The following is a 16,579-nucleotide window of genomic DNA, read 5'->3' as shown; positions in this document are numbered from 1 at the left end:
CTGAATTGCCGCTGAAGACCCGGAGCGAGTGAAGGACCCCGCTCCAGGGGCCCTGAAAAACTCTCATGGGGGCCCCTGCGAGGCTCAGGGCAAATTACCCCACTTGCCCCCCCTCTGGGCAGCCCTGGAAAAAAATGTAAAACTTTAGAGCCTACAAGTCCACTCAGTCCTACTTCTTGTTCAGCTGATCGCTAAGATAAACAAGTTTGTTTACATTTATGGGAGATACTGGTGCCGGCTTCTTATTTACAATCTCACCTGAAAGTGAGAACAGGCATTTATAGGGTACTTTTGTAGCCGGTCTTGCAAGGTATTTACGTCCCAGATATATTAAACATTCGTATACCCCTTCATGTGCCAGCCACCATTCCAGAGGATATGCTTCCATGCTGATGATGCTCATTAAAAAAAATAATGCATTAATTAAATTTGTGACCGAACTCCTTGGGGGAGGATTGTATGTCTCCTGTTCGGTTTTACCTGCATTCTGCCATATATTTCATGTTATAGCAGTCTTGGATGATGACCCAGCACGTTTGTTTTAAGAACCCTTTCATAACAGATTTGACAAAACACAAAGAAGGTACCAATGTGAGATTTCTAAAGATAGCTACAGCACCCAACCCAAGGTTTAAGAATCTGAAGAGCCATCCAAAATCTGAGAGGGACAAGGTGTGGAGCATGCTTTCAAAAGTCTTAAAAGAGCAACACTCAGATATGGAAATTACAGAACCCAAACCACCAAAAACCAAAATCAACGTTCTGCTGGTGGCATCTGATGAAAAGGAGTATGCGTTGGTCTGTTCTGCTTTGGATCATTATCAAGCAGAACACATCATCAGCATGGACTCATGTCCTCTGGCATAGGTGCTGACTCCGTGGGGAAAAATTGGTGGGTGCTCAGCACCCACCAGCAGCTCCCCACCTGCGCCCTGGCCCAGCTCACCTCCGCCTCCTCCCCTGAGCATGCTGCGTGCCCGCTTCTTCCCCCTAGCTCCTAACGCTTGTACTGCGAAACAGCTGTTCACGTGGCTGGGAGGGAGCGGGGAGGAGGGGGAAGGCGGTGTGATCGGGGAAGAGGCGGGGCTGGGGTGGGGATTTGGGGAAGGGGTTCAATGGGGCAGGGGCAGGGAATGGGGGTGGGGCAGGGTGGAGTCAGGGCAGGACCGGGAGCACTTGCCCGCGCCAGAGAAAGTTGGTGCCTATGTCCTCTGGAATGGTGGTTGAAGCATGAAGGGACATCTTAATCTTTAACACGTGTGGCACGTAAATGTTTTGTGACGCCAGCTTCAACAGTGCCATGCTAACGCCTGTTCTCACTTTCAGGTGACATTGTAAACCAGAACTGGGCAGCACCATCTCCTGCAAATTGTAACCAAACTTGTTTGTCTGAAGTAAGACTCAGAGGACTTGTAGGCTCTAAAGTTATACATTGTTTTACTTTTTAATGCAGTTTTTTTGTACATAATTCTACATTTGTAAGTTCAACTTTCATAATGAAGAGATTGCAGTATAATACTTGTATTAGGTGAATTGAAAAATATGATTTCTTTTGTTTTTTACAGTGTGAATATTTGTAATAAAAATAGATATAAAAGTGAGCACTGTACACTTTGTATTCTGTGTTGTAATTGAAATCAATATATTTGAAAATGTAGAAAACATCAAAAATATTTAAATAAATGTTATTCTATTATTGTTTAACAGCACAATTAATCACAATATTTTTTTAATTGCTTGACAGCCCTAATATTTTGTTTATAGGTTAAAATAATTATCTAAAATTTGTTTTCAAGCAACGCATTTAAATATTTTAAAATAATGTGATTTACCAGCTAAACTTGACTCTTTTCAAACAGAAAGTAATAAAGGATGTATAACAGCTAGATTGTGCAAAACCAGTGTTGCTGGGCACATTTCCAGTTATAAATCAAAGCCAAAACAAGGGGAATTTTGAAGAGGAAAGGAAAGAATGTATAGGTCAAAGTGGAAAAAAGTCCCAGTCATGAGAAAATATTTCTAGTTAACCTAAAACAGTTTTCATATTTAAATGATAATGAGGCTAAAACCAGAAAGCATAAAAGATTCTTTAATCAAGAAAAAAGGATAGAATATTTCTCCTATTTCTTTCAGTATTTAGCAGTGAGATAAATATTGACTTTTATGTGGGTGCTGGGTTAAGGAGGGGGAATGGCAAGGAGTATAAAATGTTGAATATAAAGTTTTACTCAGGAATACTGAATTATTGATGAATTCCAACCACAGCACAGACATTGAATTTCTTAAGGGAGACGCATAATAGATGAACAAAGAGAAAAGCATACTTGCTAAATAATTTTAATTAACATTAATTTCCCTTTTATTAAAAGGCCAGAAGTCAGCATGATAAAATACTATTTCTGATAATGAGTCAAATTATTCTGACAATGATCTAGATTATCATCCCCAGGGAGCATTAAGAAAATAGAGGAATTAAGGGAGTATAATGCATGTCTCTTCTCTTGTTTATCTCCTTTTCATTCCCCTCAGACACTTTGTATCCACTCCCAATTACCAGCAAACCACTTTTTGACAGCTCTGACCATGATAACTGGGGATTGGCACACTCTGGAACTAACTCAGTCCTTCTGGCAAAAGATGTTAGAGCAAGATGACTGGGAGCTTAGTTTCAAAGACTGAGTCACTTCCCCAGCGCACACAGCATTCCAGACGCTGTGATTGAAAAAAGAATCTGATTTTGGATCTATAAGCCAGCAACAAGACAATCTGTTTAAGCATCCCTGAGTTTGTATAGCTATGCATTTTAGTCTGACAAGCAAGCACAAGCCTATATCCAATAGCTCCAAGAGCATTTCCTTGGCATACGGTGCATGAACAAAAGATATCAGACAATACCACCACAGCACTTTGTTTTATTGTTAGTAGGTACTGGGGCTTTCATAACTTTGTGCAAACAGAAATAGCACAAATGTGTATTGTTAAAATGGCACTTACACCCCACTATAAAAATCTAGATTTTCAGAAGTGAGATTTTTATTATCAAAACTGACACATTTTAAGATTAAGATGACCAATCTGAAGTATCATTTCCATGAAACAAATAAAATACATTTGGGTCTAAGGAGCTCAAATATCAATCTGTAATTTGGCAGGATCAAGTAGGTTCTTGACTTTGCTTGTGCTCTGAGAGAGAGATTGTTACTCACATTAAATAGCCCTGTCAGCATGTGTTAAGAACTATACAACCAATGGATCTTAACACAGGAAGAAAACTACTTTCTGAAATACTCCTCTTGGATGTGGCATAAAGAGTTACATGGAAATATATAATCTCAGTGCAAAACTTTACACAGGGAAAAAACCAAATCTTTAAACCAGAAGCATTCCAAAGCTGTTCTTACCTTAAAATTGTGTGCTTTTTCATAGTTGAAATGGTTGTCGTTTTGAGTTAAAGCTGCTCTTCTGACCAAAGAGGTGATCTGTGAATAGGCAAAGAGTTTCAGAGGTTGCCATAATAGTGCCCCCTTTACTCCTGCCTTCACCCCCAATGCCACTGCCAGCAGCTCTTGACGTTTCCTTCCCCGCTTAGACTTGTGAACAACAGCACAATTTTTCTCATTTTCAAGCCACAGATCCTCAGAGAACATAGTGCTTGGATCCCAGATCTTTTCCCTGTCTTCCTCTGAGGCTGGGAGGCTTACTGTACTCAGGTTTGTCCAACTGCTTCTAATGTTAGACAGCAGATTTGAAGCAGCTGCAGCCCATTCTGCAGAGACCTCTGGCATGTGACTTGAATGGGCTGTCTTGTGTGATGGAAGGAGCTTCTGCATCTGAATAAGTAACGGCCTGTTTTGTGCTATTTCTTAAGGCAGACGTGTGCCTGAAACAATAGTCAGAATTCATGTACTGAACAAAACTCCCCCTCCCCCGCAGCAATGGTATCCAGCGAGACACTGAAGAAATACAGGCAGGGAGACAGCTTTACGGCCTCATGCCACAACAAATTTCAGAGGAAAGATCACTTCTAGTTGGTAGCATGTTTGAAAAAAAAAGAAAAGGCTCTGATGCTGCATCCAATTACACTCAGACCTGGAGACTTATGAGCCATTCTGGTCTGAACACCAATGGATTAAACCCTTTAAACCCTGATGATTGTTTAATCTTGCAGGGCTAAAAATCTCTTCTTTTTCATATCCTGCGCAAGTGAAAAACCCAGTAGCACTCCAAAGATTAATAGCATTTCTGTGACATGCATTTTGTTGGGGTCCACTTAGCAGTGAGCAATTAGATCACATTCAGTAAAATTTGGAAACTAAGCCCCCAGCCATTCAATCTGATCACACGGGGAGACCCTTAGCCCGTGCAGAGGCCCATGGAAGACAACGGAGCTCTGCAGAGATGCAAGGGATGCATCCTGCACAGATCGGATGGCAGGTCTGGGGCCTAAGTGGCACCAGTCCAGCTGTTCCCCCACTCTAGTTTCTGTAGTATATATGTTTGGGAGAAAGGATAACGTGGTTAAAGCCCAGTACAGGGAATCTAATCCCATCTCTGCCACAGCCTTCTGAATGACCTTGGGCAGGTCACAATCTTTTCATTTCTGTTTCTCTATCAGTACAATGAGGATAATAGTTACCCACCTCACAGGGATATTGTGAGGCTTCATTCTCTAGTGTCTGTAATGTGCTTGACATGCTCAGAGGGAAGGTACTACAGGGGTGGACAATATAACCGGGAGAGTTGCTTCTGAAACTGACCAGTAATAGCCCTGCCACCCTTTGTTTCTGCCTATATGCCCATTCTTTTCCATACTTGAACCCAAAGACAAAAGCAAATTAAATGATCTAAACAGACTTAACTTTTGTTAATTTGTGAAGTCGTTTCTTCCTTTGGCTCTACCCACATCCCAATCCCTTAGACATCCTAGGGGGTTCATCTAATTTACTGACTTAAAACAATACCACCACATAGTTTACATGCTCTCAGTAAAAATTATGCTCTCCTGGTATGAAAGCCCGCAGGGACAGATGGCCAACCATCAGTAAGATCAGGCTGTGTAATTTCATATAGTGCCCTACTTAGGGCATTTAACAAGTTCTGTAACCTGCAAAATCAGCTTTTCAAATGTGACATGACGTAGTTGTTTCTGTCCTGAATGTACTCCTCTTCCCTTTCTTTTCCACGTAATTGGCAGCATAAACTCTCTCTCTCTTTCTCTCCCCTATCAGATTTAGAAGCCTTGGTAGTTAGTTACTGTTTCCACTGAGGCTCCTCTTGCTAAATAAGCAGTTGCCACTCTCACCCTCTTTTCCAACTGAAAGCACAACTGAGTGGCACTGTTAACTGATCAGCAGGGAGTTCTAAACATGCTGCATTGACATTGCTCAGCCCTGAGGTGTTGTCTGGTGCTATTCTGTGCATCCTTCAATTAATACATCCTGTTCACTGCCAGATCAGAAATCAGAGCTTTGAGCCCAAAAAAATCTTCTCTAGTGGATTGGCTCTTAATCAGACATTTAGTGTTTTAGGACAGGACGTACAATTTGATGCATGTATCTAGCCCCAGCAGACATTAGGGGCATAGATCCAGAGGAATGTTATACCTGTCCCAAATATCTTCAGCATCTACCTCAGGGAATCATGTTAACACTCATTTAAGATCTGTTCTTGCTCCCATTCAATGAGGATAACAGTGATCTCCTCAGAGGGATAGATTTCAATGGGAGCAGGATAAGGCCCTTAGGAAAGAAAGCTTAGGGCATCAACACATCACTTTAAGGCTTTTGTCCTAAACATCAGCATGTTATATTTCAGCACTTCAGCTTCAAATAAGTTTAAATTTATCTGTTACATTGACAGAGAAAATCGTAATCCAGTAACTAACTTTGGACATTTTTTTTTTAAAACACTTACGTAGCTATGAACCCTCAACGTAAACATGAAATAGTTCCTCTCTGATATCTAGCGTGACTGAATCAAGGTCAGAGAGGTCAGCTTCCTCATAATACTTTAGCATTTGCATTGATGCCTCTGGACTGATAAAAATCCCATTATATAAGCTATATTTTTACATAACATTGTGGATGTGACACTCAAACTACAGGATTATGATGATATAATGTATATCTTAAAATATCTACATATAAGAAAACATTACTTTTAAAATATTACATGTCATCTTAAGGACAGACATAGTACCTAATGGAAATACGGGCATTTCTCAAAGGATTGTTTAAACTAATTGACTTAAAGAAGGAGAACCAAGATAACCCAGTTCATGTGTATGTCTAGGGCAGATCAGTATTTGTTGTTTATTGTATTTGAAATCGTATTCATCCACTAGGTTGCTTTATCACCATGCTGATGCCTTTGTCAGGTATTTGTTTAATAGGATTCACTACAAACACAGGATGTATAACAGGCAGATGCACAGTAAATGCATTCTCTTAACAGGCTTGATCATATGAAGCCACACTAGATTCAATATCTAACAAAGGATGCTGAAAACTGATCTGATTCAGGGCACAATACTATGGGACACAAATTTCCCCCTCCCCCCTACTTAAAGGACAAATAGCAGCAAAATCAAACAAGTTGAACTGTTCTCAAAGTAATGAACCTTGATGCTCCGTTCCTTCCCCATGCCCCAATGCAGTCCAAGAGTTCAAAAGCAATTCATTTTATTCATTCCCCCCATCCCTTTCTTTTTAAAAGATCTATTGTACAGGACATTGTGTCAACTAACTTAAAGAATATTTCTTGCTAAGGCTAACATACCTCTGGCTAACATGGAGGCTCCTGATGGCTGAAAATATGTTGCTAGTTTTAACAAAATATTTACATTGATAACAATCGAAAACCAAATGTAAGATGTAGAGAGGATCAGGGGATCTCCATGGAATGTAGGATTTTAGCTGCTTAGTCGCTCAGTAAGCCATGTGCACTGTACAGTAAGTTGGGCATTTACAGTACAGTAAATATCACTAAACCAGAATTAGATAGTAAGGGAAGGGAAAGCATTGTTTAGATGTGGCAGCATTTTCAGCATGTCTTTTTAGAATGAGATTATTGAATGATTTGAATTGAATCCTCCACAAAACATGACTAACTTTGTTTGCTAACAAAAGGACTTGGGGGTTAAGAAAGAATAAATATTTATAGAAAAATCTTCAGTTTGTTGTTGTTGTTGTTGTTGCATAAATTCAATTTTAGCTGTGCGGGCAGCTCTCAAGAGTTGCTAAAAGTAAAGGCCAGGCTGTGGCTCATCCTGCATGCCTGTGCGAGGGAATAAAGGAGCAAAAAATGCCTTGCTGTCCCCCTGCACCAGATAGCCATACTGTGGGTAGATGCATGGGAGGGAGAACAGCCCCCATGGGTCTGCTGCATCTCCCTCTACAGCCCCCATGCAAGTGGATGGGATGGACAAGCAGGGGTGGGTAAGTGGGAGAGCCCTGGCTCCACCCCCTAATCTGCTGAGGGGCATACTTTGGTTCAGCTATAAGGCTGGTGCAGGCCTTGGAGGAAGAGATGAACCAGAAAGCAGATCATGCCTCTCTGAGTCACAATCTGTTTTTCTGGGCCGCTCCTGGGGCAGCACAACCACTTCTTGCTCCATGCCCAGGTATTGTGGCAAATCCACAACTGAGCCCTTAATGAACAAAGTGTTGCCTGTTTCCTCACTGGTGTGATATGCTCCACAGTACACAGAATGGTACATTCTGCCTGAGTCAAAAAGACAATGTGGAGATGACACACACTGTGTTAATCTTACAAACTGCATTGACTTTTTTTTCTAATTTCCTCCTGAAAGAGTTCTGCCTGTGACACTCAGAGCAGCCATCTCAAAAGAAGCATGGATGCTACAGCATTCCAAGTGAATTGTTAATAAGCCACAAGTCACAAAGGAGCCCAGGGAAATGGTCGTGAGGGCTACTGAGCTAAAGGCTGTGTTTACAAAATATTAAATCAGTACGTTGATCCTACTGCAAAAGAGAATGGAAGGAGAAAGTTAAAAAGAGGCTTCTGTGTTGTTACAAGCTCTCCATGAGAAACAATGGTAGACATTGAGCCAGGGGTGGCTCTATGTTTTTTGCCACCCAAGCATGGCAGTCTGGCAGCCTTCAGCGGCGTTTCTGTGGGAGGTCCGCCGGTCACGTGGATTCGGCGGCGGTTCTGCGGGTGATCTAACGGTCCTGCGCATTCGGCGTACCCACTGCCGAATTGCCGCCGAAACCACGGGAACGGCGTACCTCCCGCAGAAACGCCGCTGAAAGCTCCCTGAATGCTGCCCACACGACGACCGGCATGCTGCCCCCTCCCCCCTGGCTTGCTGCCTCAGGCATGCGCTTGCTGCACTGGTGCCTGGAGCCACCCCTGCATTGAGCATTACATGATGTACATGGTGGGGTGCTTCAGGGCCTGGTCCTGCAATCTTCTTAATAATATAAGAAACTGTTACTCTCACTGAGGGTCACCAGGACTACTTGTGTGAGTAGGGATTACTCGTGTGAGTGAAGCTTTGCAGGACTGAGCTCCAAGTTAGGAAAGTAGAGCACAGGATAGGGAACTTTGTCTGCTGCTTTTTAAAATCAAAGCAGAACATACTTTTCCAATATTTTTGATGGAAGTTTCCATCAGAAGGGAAATAATTTATCTGCACACCAGCTAATCCAGTGCTGTGAGAGGAGCACAAAACAATATTGAGGAAATAACTATGTAGTCAAATATTGTGGCACTGAGAACAATGATCAGCTGATGCTCCCACTTATGGTCCTTATTATTATTATTGTTGTTTTTTAAAGCAAAACTCCTCCTGAAATCAGTAAAAATTTTGCCTGAATGCAAGATGCTCTGAGCTCCTCCAGGCTGTAAGCTCCCCCTTTAAAGGATGTAATGTTGTAGCGGATCCATACACATAACTATCTTTCAGGTCAACAGGAGCTCCATGAGCTGCACATTTGCAAATTCTAGCCTTGTGTAAGAACTGTAGGAATGGGACTTTAGGTTCTTCAACGTATTAAGATACTTTTTTGGGCCTGAGCGACCAGCCAAAAATTTGGGATCTTGCAGGCTGTTCCAGTTAGGAGCAGAAATTTACGGTGGAGTCAGGTACCAGGGATGCAATCTTGTTTGTTTACAAGGAATGTACAAAGTCCTGTTCCCCTGAACACGGGAAGATCAAAACTACAGGAGACAGTTCGTCTGCTTACAACCCCAAGCCTCTTTCAGACAGCACCACACTATGCATATCCAGGCTGTGTGTGTAGCACCCTTTTCTGTTTATGTGCTGTCTGCTTCTTCCCCTCTCTCTTTCTTTTTAACACCCCCACACACATATCTTACCCACATAGCTCTAATTCAAGACTTGCATTTTTATTTTTATTTTTTTGGTTGGGGACCACTATAAAGGAGGTTACCTGCTGCATTTGGATTTTTTTCAAAAAGGTTCCCTCCCCATGTCATGAATCAGAGGAACTATCAATAATATATACTGAGTGCACAAAGCAGCAGACTAGGGCTGTGCCTTTTCCCCCAATCCACCTAAGTCAATCCCTCTGCACTACTTTTCTCTGATGGCACAAGGAAAGAGAAGACTGGCTGTATCCCCCAGCTGAGGATTCCCAGGGCCGAGCGGAGTCCTCAACAGCAGTAGAGCCAGCAAGGTGGGCTTCTATGCCACCCTGCACTCCAGGGCATACTAGAGGGCATGATGGTGCATTCTAGTTATGATGGGCTTGTGAAGGGTCCCTTGGGGATTGTTGCAAGCCAGTGCCAGTTACAGCAGCCCCCTGGCTACTCTAACATGTATCAGGGCAAAGCAGAGATTCACAGAGTGCCTCCCCCTGCTTTCATTAGCATAATCTCAGCAAACCAGAGACACTACCATTAATCTCCATCGCCATCCTACTACTTATTTGATGTCAATGGAAATTTTGCATGCAAGAGGAATGCAGCTGCTTCAGCTGCAGTAAACATACTCCAAGAATTTAATCAAAATCTTTCCACACCTCCTGAATGTACAAGTTAGTGTGACAGTGATCAATTTCCATTTATATTCACTTCCCCTCTGACAGTACTCAATCCCACCCCTATATTTGTACTGATACAGCTATAGATACAGACCACACTTTAGCTATTGCAAAACAGACCACACTTTACCTCCTGCAACTCCCAAATGAAAGACATACTCTTTATTAGAAAATTTGAATTAAGATTATTTTAATACAGCCTAATCAGATTTCTCTTAATATACTCAGATTGTTTTTCTCAAAACAATGTAGTGAAGAAAACTATGATAGGTAAAGATGAAATGTTGTGGATTCAGGAGGAGACTAGAATGACCATTACTAAAAATAATATGTGCTGTAAGCTTCTTATGGAGTATTAATGTAATACACTAATTTTGGAACAACTACTGGTGGGTACATTCTTAAGTGTGTGTGATCACATACACATCGCCAGTGAAAAATAATGGGCACTGGAATGCTAGAACTCTTTATGCTGCTATATAAATGTGTTGCTTACTGTTTTAAGATAAATATTTTATAACAACTTTTATACTCCAGTAAGAGTCTATTATAGTATTTTCATTTCTAAGGTTTTTTTTTAAATAAACCATTGTTTAGTTCTTACAAACATTACATTAAAGTCTGTATTCAGCACTTTGAAGGCGTGATGTGCCATGTGTTAAATATTAATTAATCCAAAGAAGATTTCAGTACAGTATTTTCTAATCTAGATTGGTGACACAAGCAAAAATCTCATTATAAATCTCATTATTTATATTATGGTTGTGCCCACAATTTACTAGGTACTACCCACATATACATGAAGACATGGTCCCTGTCAAAATCTAAGAGGAAAAGGTACAAGACAGGAGTAAAACACAATCATTAATATATATTAATGTTTTTCAAAGAAATTAAATATTATCAAGCCCCACATGCCCCTCCAACTAGCTAATCCAAGTTTTGAAGACGGATCTGAAGGAGGAGAGTATATAAAGTATTACTATGCTCTCCTTTAGTAGCCCTGAAGAGTCACAAGATTAACATGGTAACAGCAGGTCTAGCCTATTTATTCCTGTTGTCTCAACTTCCTTTCCTCCCACTCTCTCTTTTATCCTCTCCAATCCAGCTCCAACCTTGTCAAGGTTACTAATGACCTGGCCAAGCTGATGGCCTGTTCTTCGTACTTAGTGTTTATTACCTGCTACCTTAACAGTGTGAATCACTCCTCCTCCCTGGGCTTCTGTGAGTTTCTGCTTTTCTCCTACCTCATGGGCTGCTCCTTCAGCATCTCCTTTGGTGGGCCTAGATCCCGTCCCCTGTGTCAGTATCCCTCAGGGTTCTGTCCTCAGCAGGGGTGGCTCCAGGCACCAGCACGCCAAGCGCGTGCCTGGGGCGGCAAGCCATGGGGGGCGCTCTGCTGGTTGTTGCGAGGGCGGCAGGCAGGTTGCCTTCAGCGGCATGCCTGCAGAGGGTCCGCTGGTCCCACGGCTTCGGCGGACCTCCTGCAGGCTGCCGCCGAATCCGTGGGACCGGGCACCTCCTGCAGGCAAGCCGCCGAAGGCAGCCTGCCTGCCGTGCTTGGGGCGGCAAAATACCTAGAGACGCCCCTGGTCCTCAGTCCCCTCTCCTGGCCTTTCTATACGGTTCCCTTGGCAACCCAATCTGCTTCCAGGGTTTCAGCTACCACTTTGATGTTCAGAACACCCAAATCTATCTTTCTGTGCTCAATCTGTCTCCTTCACCTCCCAAACATCTCAGTCTCACATCTGACTGTCTCTGACACCTCTAATTCAATATATCCAAAAATAAACCTCCCATGTTTCCTCCCAAGTCCTGGAGGGGGGCTTTGAAGCAATTTTAATAGAAGACTTTACCTTTGGGATCCCAGGTCATTTGAAATTGGGACTTTCTCACTAAATTTGTATCTGTACTCCCTCCTGCTCTCTATAGGGGCTCATAGCACATATTATTATGATTGAACTGTTATCCCGTGTACTGCATCTGACTGAGTCAGACTATAACCTCTTTGGGACAGGCACATTTTAAATTAGTGCATCTGTAAAGCAGTGTACAATTATTGCAGCTATAAATAATAAAAGTACCAGTGATAATTATTTCTGTAGTTTAACCAGAATCCAGATACAGTAGTTAACCCAAATTTTGCCAAAAGTCCTAGATGATCCTGTTATCCTATTGGCAACGTTCTCTAGAGGTGCCAAAGCTGTGACAGTATTTTCTTTAAATAAAAGACATTTAGTATCTCTCTATACATCTTTTACAGTAAAGTAAGTAAGCGCTTCTGTATTTTATAAGCTTGGACTAAATATGGGGGGAGGGATAGCTCAGTGGTTTGAGCACTGGCCTGCTAAAACCAGGGTTGTAAGCTCAATCCTTGAGGGGACCATTTAGGGATCTGGGGCAAAAATCTGTCTGGGGATTGGTCCTGTTTTGAGCAGGGGGTTGGACTAGCTGAGGTCCCTTCAAACACTGATAGTCTATTAGTAATCACAGCTCCTTTTTGGTAGAATATATTTGGTTATTGATAAATTTATGTTTTAGTGTTAGGATCCTTTAGGATAATTCAAAGTTGAAGTTGTCATGAGTAATAATGAGATAATGTCTTTGATTTGAAGAACCCATCTAACTGAGGGACAGATCCTGTAAGGTGCTGATAGTCCTCAATTCCCACTGAGCTAAATCACAGATCAGGCTCTGAATTACATCATTTCAGATCTATGACATTATGAGATATTTGAATAGAGCTGAACTCAGCCAGCCAGAACATTAAAACAAGGGAGTTCAATAATAAACTCCAGTGTATATAGCTAACATGTCTGCTCAATGGACATAGGGACTGGATGTTTAACCTCATATCTCACCACATGTCCAAGAGTGCATATGGCACCATAAACACACCAAGTCATGCATTATTGCTTATGGGATAATTCTCATTTCTCTGTCTCAAGGGTCACAATGCCCTAGAGCAGGGGTGGCCAACATGTGGCTCTGGAGCCACATGCAGCTCTTCAGAAGTTAATATGCAGCCCCTTGTATAGGCACCGACTCCAGGGCTGGAGTTACAGATGCCAACTTTCCAATGTGCCAGGGGGTGCTCACTGCTCAACCCCTGGCTCTGCCCCCACTTCACTCCACCCCTTTCCACTCCCTCCCCTGAGCCTGCTATGCCCCCGCTCCCCCTCTGAGCCTCCTGCATGCAACGAAACAGCTGATTGGGAGGTGCAGGGAGGGAGGGAGGGGGAGGTGCTGATCGGCGGGGCTGCTGGTGGGCGGCAGGGAGCTGATTGGACGCTGCTGACATATTACTGTGGCTCTTTGGCAATGTACATTGGTAAATTCTGGCTCCTTCTCAGGCTCAGGTTGGCCACCCCTGCCCTAGAGGTAGGCGTTATCGGACAGTAACACATGGCTTGTAATCATCTGTTGGCTGTGGCATAGACAGTGAAATTTAAAATGTAAATTTCCGTAGCTGAAGAAAAACTTTTGTTTATTTCACTTTCTTGTCATAGCAGTTCTAATATTGTACTGTGATGGAGGGAATAATCTTCCTTCGGGATGAGACTAAATCAATATTGCAGCCTAATTCTGTAGGCTTGTTTTGAACAGTATGTGCCAAAGTCAGTGCTGCTGTTCATGCTGAGAACCAAAAATCCAGTCTTTGTGGGTTTATGACAAAATGAGGAGGAGGATAGTTTTCAGAGAAGTTTCCCAGAAATCACATAGCCAGACAAAAATAGCCATGAAGTTCTGAGCCACTAACCACTCATCAGAGTCTGCTGACCTCTGAAAGGACTGCATAAGTAACTTTGGCAGAGCTGCCTGAATGGAAAGCCTGTTGGGGCATTCTCTGGAACTAACAGCAAATATTGCCATGAGTTTTCCCCTAGAGCAAGGTGAGTGAACTTGAAGGTCACAAATTGAAAAAAAGATTGATATAAAGTGAAATAGCACAAATAACTTGCTGAGACTATATGATTTGGCAATCTATAAAACATAGTTTATCAGGAGATGATTCTTACAGGTCTTATCCCTTATGGTCCTCGCTGGGAGCTGAGAATGATTAGCGCCTTGCAGCATTCAGTGCTATGTGATTTTGTTGTCAGTTTTTGCTATTTTCAGGCTGTGCATTAGAGACAAAAAAAAGTCAGCCTTATTCTTGTAAACACTTACACCCAGCCTACATAGATTGTGGGGTCACCATATAATACCAAGGATGTGAACTAGAAATCTGTTTATATATTTTCCATCATGTTATCCATTTCTATTCTGTTTTGCTGCTCACATTTTTTCCACAAAGTCTTGTGACTTTTTCTTGTAATAAAATTACAAACTATGCAGCCAAGTACATGGTGACATCAACTACACATACAAATTAGGAGATGAAGTGGACAATTAGTGGAGAGCAGAACATGATGCATCAGAGACACAGAGAACACAGCTGAAAGGAGTATTGTCATCAAAAGCAATTTAACAAACCTTAACCGTTACACTTGACAAAACAAATAGCTTCAGATTACTACAGTCATGTCTCTAGAGAAAGGGAGAGGAGGTTAGTTTTGCTGCAGAATTGTGTGTTTTATGATATGATCACAACCTGCTGTTTCAGCATCTTTCTGTGGCCTGGAAACAAGGGGAGGGCCATGGGAAACTGTTTTGCCTATGTGTAATTTTAAGTCTGTTGTAGAGAAGACAGGCAGATGTAAAGCCAAGGGTTGCGCTATTATTCTGGGCCTATTCCTGTGCCTATCAGCTTCTGCAGCTGTGGTTGTCATGTGGCCTGCCTGCGTTCTGCATCTATAGACACTATTCTGTGTCCAAAGATGGATCCCACTGCGGTGGCTGCATATGGTGTTTGTAGCTTTCTATCTGTGGAATCAGACTCAACCCAACCAGGCTTCACTGAATGTTTTCCCTGTGTCTGTGGTAAGGAGCAGACTCCTCCCTAGATGACTGTTAACCAAGGAGATGCAAGGCTTCATGCTGTATCTCTCGCAGATGGCTTAAAACTGGAATTCAGCCTGGGAGACATGACAAGAGGGACCATATTAGGTAAAAGCTGTCCCCCATTTAGCAATCAGGCTTTAGGGAAAAGAGGGTAGATGCTGCACTCCACTACTCCACAAGGTATATATTTTTTATTTTTAATAAAAATGAACCGAGTCCCATAGATTCCTCCCCTCCTCCTGGCGGTATATAAGGAGGTTACTAAAGCCCAGATTTATATTACCGCCTATTCTCTATATGGACCCAGAACAAGGAGGATAAAAGTTAGTCATAAGATTAGGGCTGCTTACGGGGAAGAAGGCCTCACTTACCTGATCTGAAGAGCTACTTAGGGAATGGGCGACTCCATCCTATGTAATATGTGCATTCGCTTCCTCTCCCTCCACCCCATTATGCACAAAGCCCAACTCCCCAGGACAGGCGAGCCTGAGATGCAGCCTATTTATGTAGCCCTCTGAGGCTTCTGCACCTCTAGAATGTCTGATCAGAAGCTGGCCCTGGATCAGGTTCTCTGTTCCCATAGTCAGCCAAGGGCACTACACTATGCTGCAGATGCAACATCAAAATCATGATTCATTGCACTGTATAGCACAGCTTGCTATAGAATACGCAGAATGTTTGACAATGTCTATTTTGAACTATTATAAAGTACTGACTGCCAGTGCCCCTTTTCTGTCCCTTCATAAGAAATGATGTGCAATATTTGCTTTGTTCATTGCTTGCGGCTCCCTCTCCTGCCCTTTTTTTTTTTTACCCTGAAGGTGGTAATGGGGAAATATACATAACACACTCATGCATTCCCATAGCTGCTAAAGACAAAGCACAGACAAAAGGGTGACCTTACTGATCTACTAGTCAATGCGCACATAAAGGCTGTATAATCCTAGTTTTATTTTTCCATACAGCCTGACACCAGGTGTCAGTTGACCCTGATAGTTCTTATACCTCCCCGCGACCTCTAGTCTGCTGCCCTCTGGTATGAAGTAGAAGCTTTTGTTATTGATGGCACTACATGCACAGATGCTTCAGTGATTGTTCTAAGAAGGACAGATGGCTGCTCTCAATACAAAAAAGGGATTAAAAAAAAAAAAGAGAGAGAGAATGACATCACTACTCTGCCTCAAATTTATTCCACTACCTCTATGGCGCTAGCAGCAACATACAATAAAAATGCAGTAAATTCCATTTCCTCAACACAAACATTTCTAAATTGCACAGCAAATGTAATGAAGCCTTTTTTGAAATACATAATTGCCACCATTCCAATATAGTTTTACAGCTGTTCTATCAAATCTGGTTAGGTACTTATATAGTCCTGTGATCATAGAATCTATCCGAGTACCTTCCAAATATTTAAAAGCATTTTGAGGTTCTTATTAGTTTTCATCTTTCCCACCCTAGAGGATAAATAGTTTGATTTGTTTATGGCTCATCTGTTGATTTTTATTTGTGTGTGTGTGTGTGCGCGCAAACTAAGGGAAATTAAAAACTAAACTTAGTTTTGCACTTAAGCAGCAATCTTGCAAAGACTTACATACAAGTTTAAC

At 42.2% G+C, this 16,579-nt stretch overlaps 1 protein-coding gene across 2 annotated transcripts in view; it reads right to left on the bottom strand.

Moving 5' to 3' along the window:
- The window catches only part of CHN2 (chimerin 2), a 194,124-nt gene that overhangs the window by 35,205 nt on the left and 142,340 nt on the right, over positions 1-16,579 (bottom strand). For both annotated transcript variants that reach the window (XM_039524781.1, XM_039524782.1), the window contains one exon: positions 3,402-3,479. In XM_039524781.1, the coding sequence (XP_039380715.1) occupies positions 3,402-3,479 (78 nt within the window). The remainder of the gene's footprint in view (positions 1-3,401; positions 3,480-16,579) is intronic.

The sequence above is a fragment of the Mauremys reevesii genome, linkage group 2 (genome assembly GCF_016161935.1).
Source record: "Mauremys reevesii isolate NIE-2019 linkage group 2, ASM1616193v1, whole genome shotgun sequence".
Taxonomy (NCBI): domain Eukaryota; kingdom Metazoa; phylum Chordata; order Testudines; family Geoemydidae; genus Mauremys; species Mauremys reevesii.
Note: the sequence above shows the minus strand (reverse complement) of the source record. Positions and strands in the feature narration are given on the sequence as shown.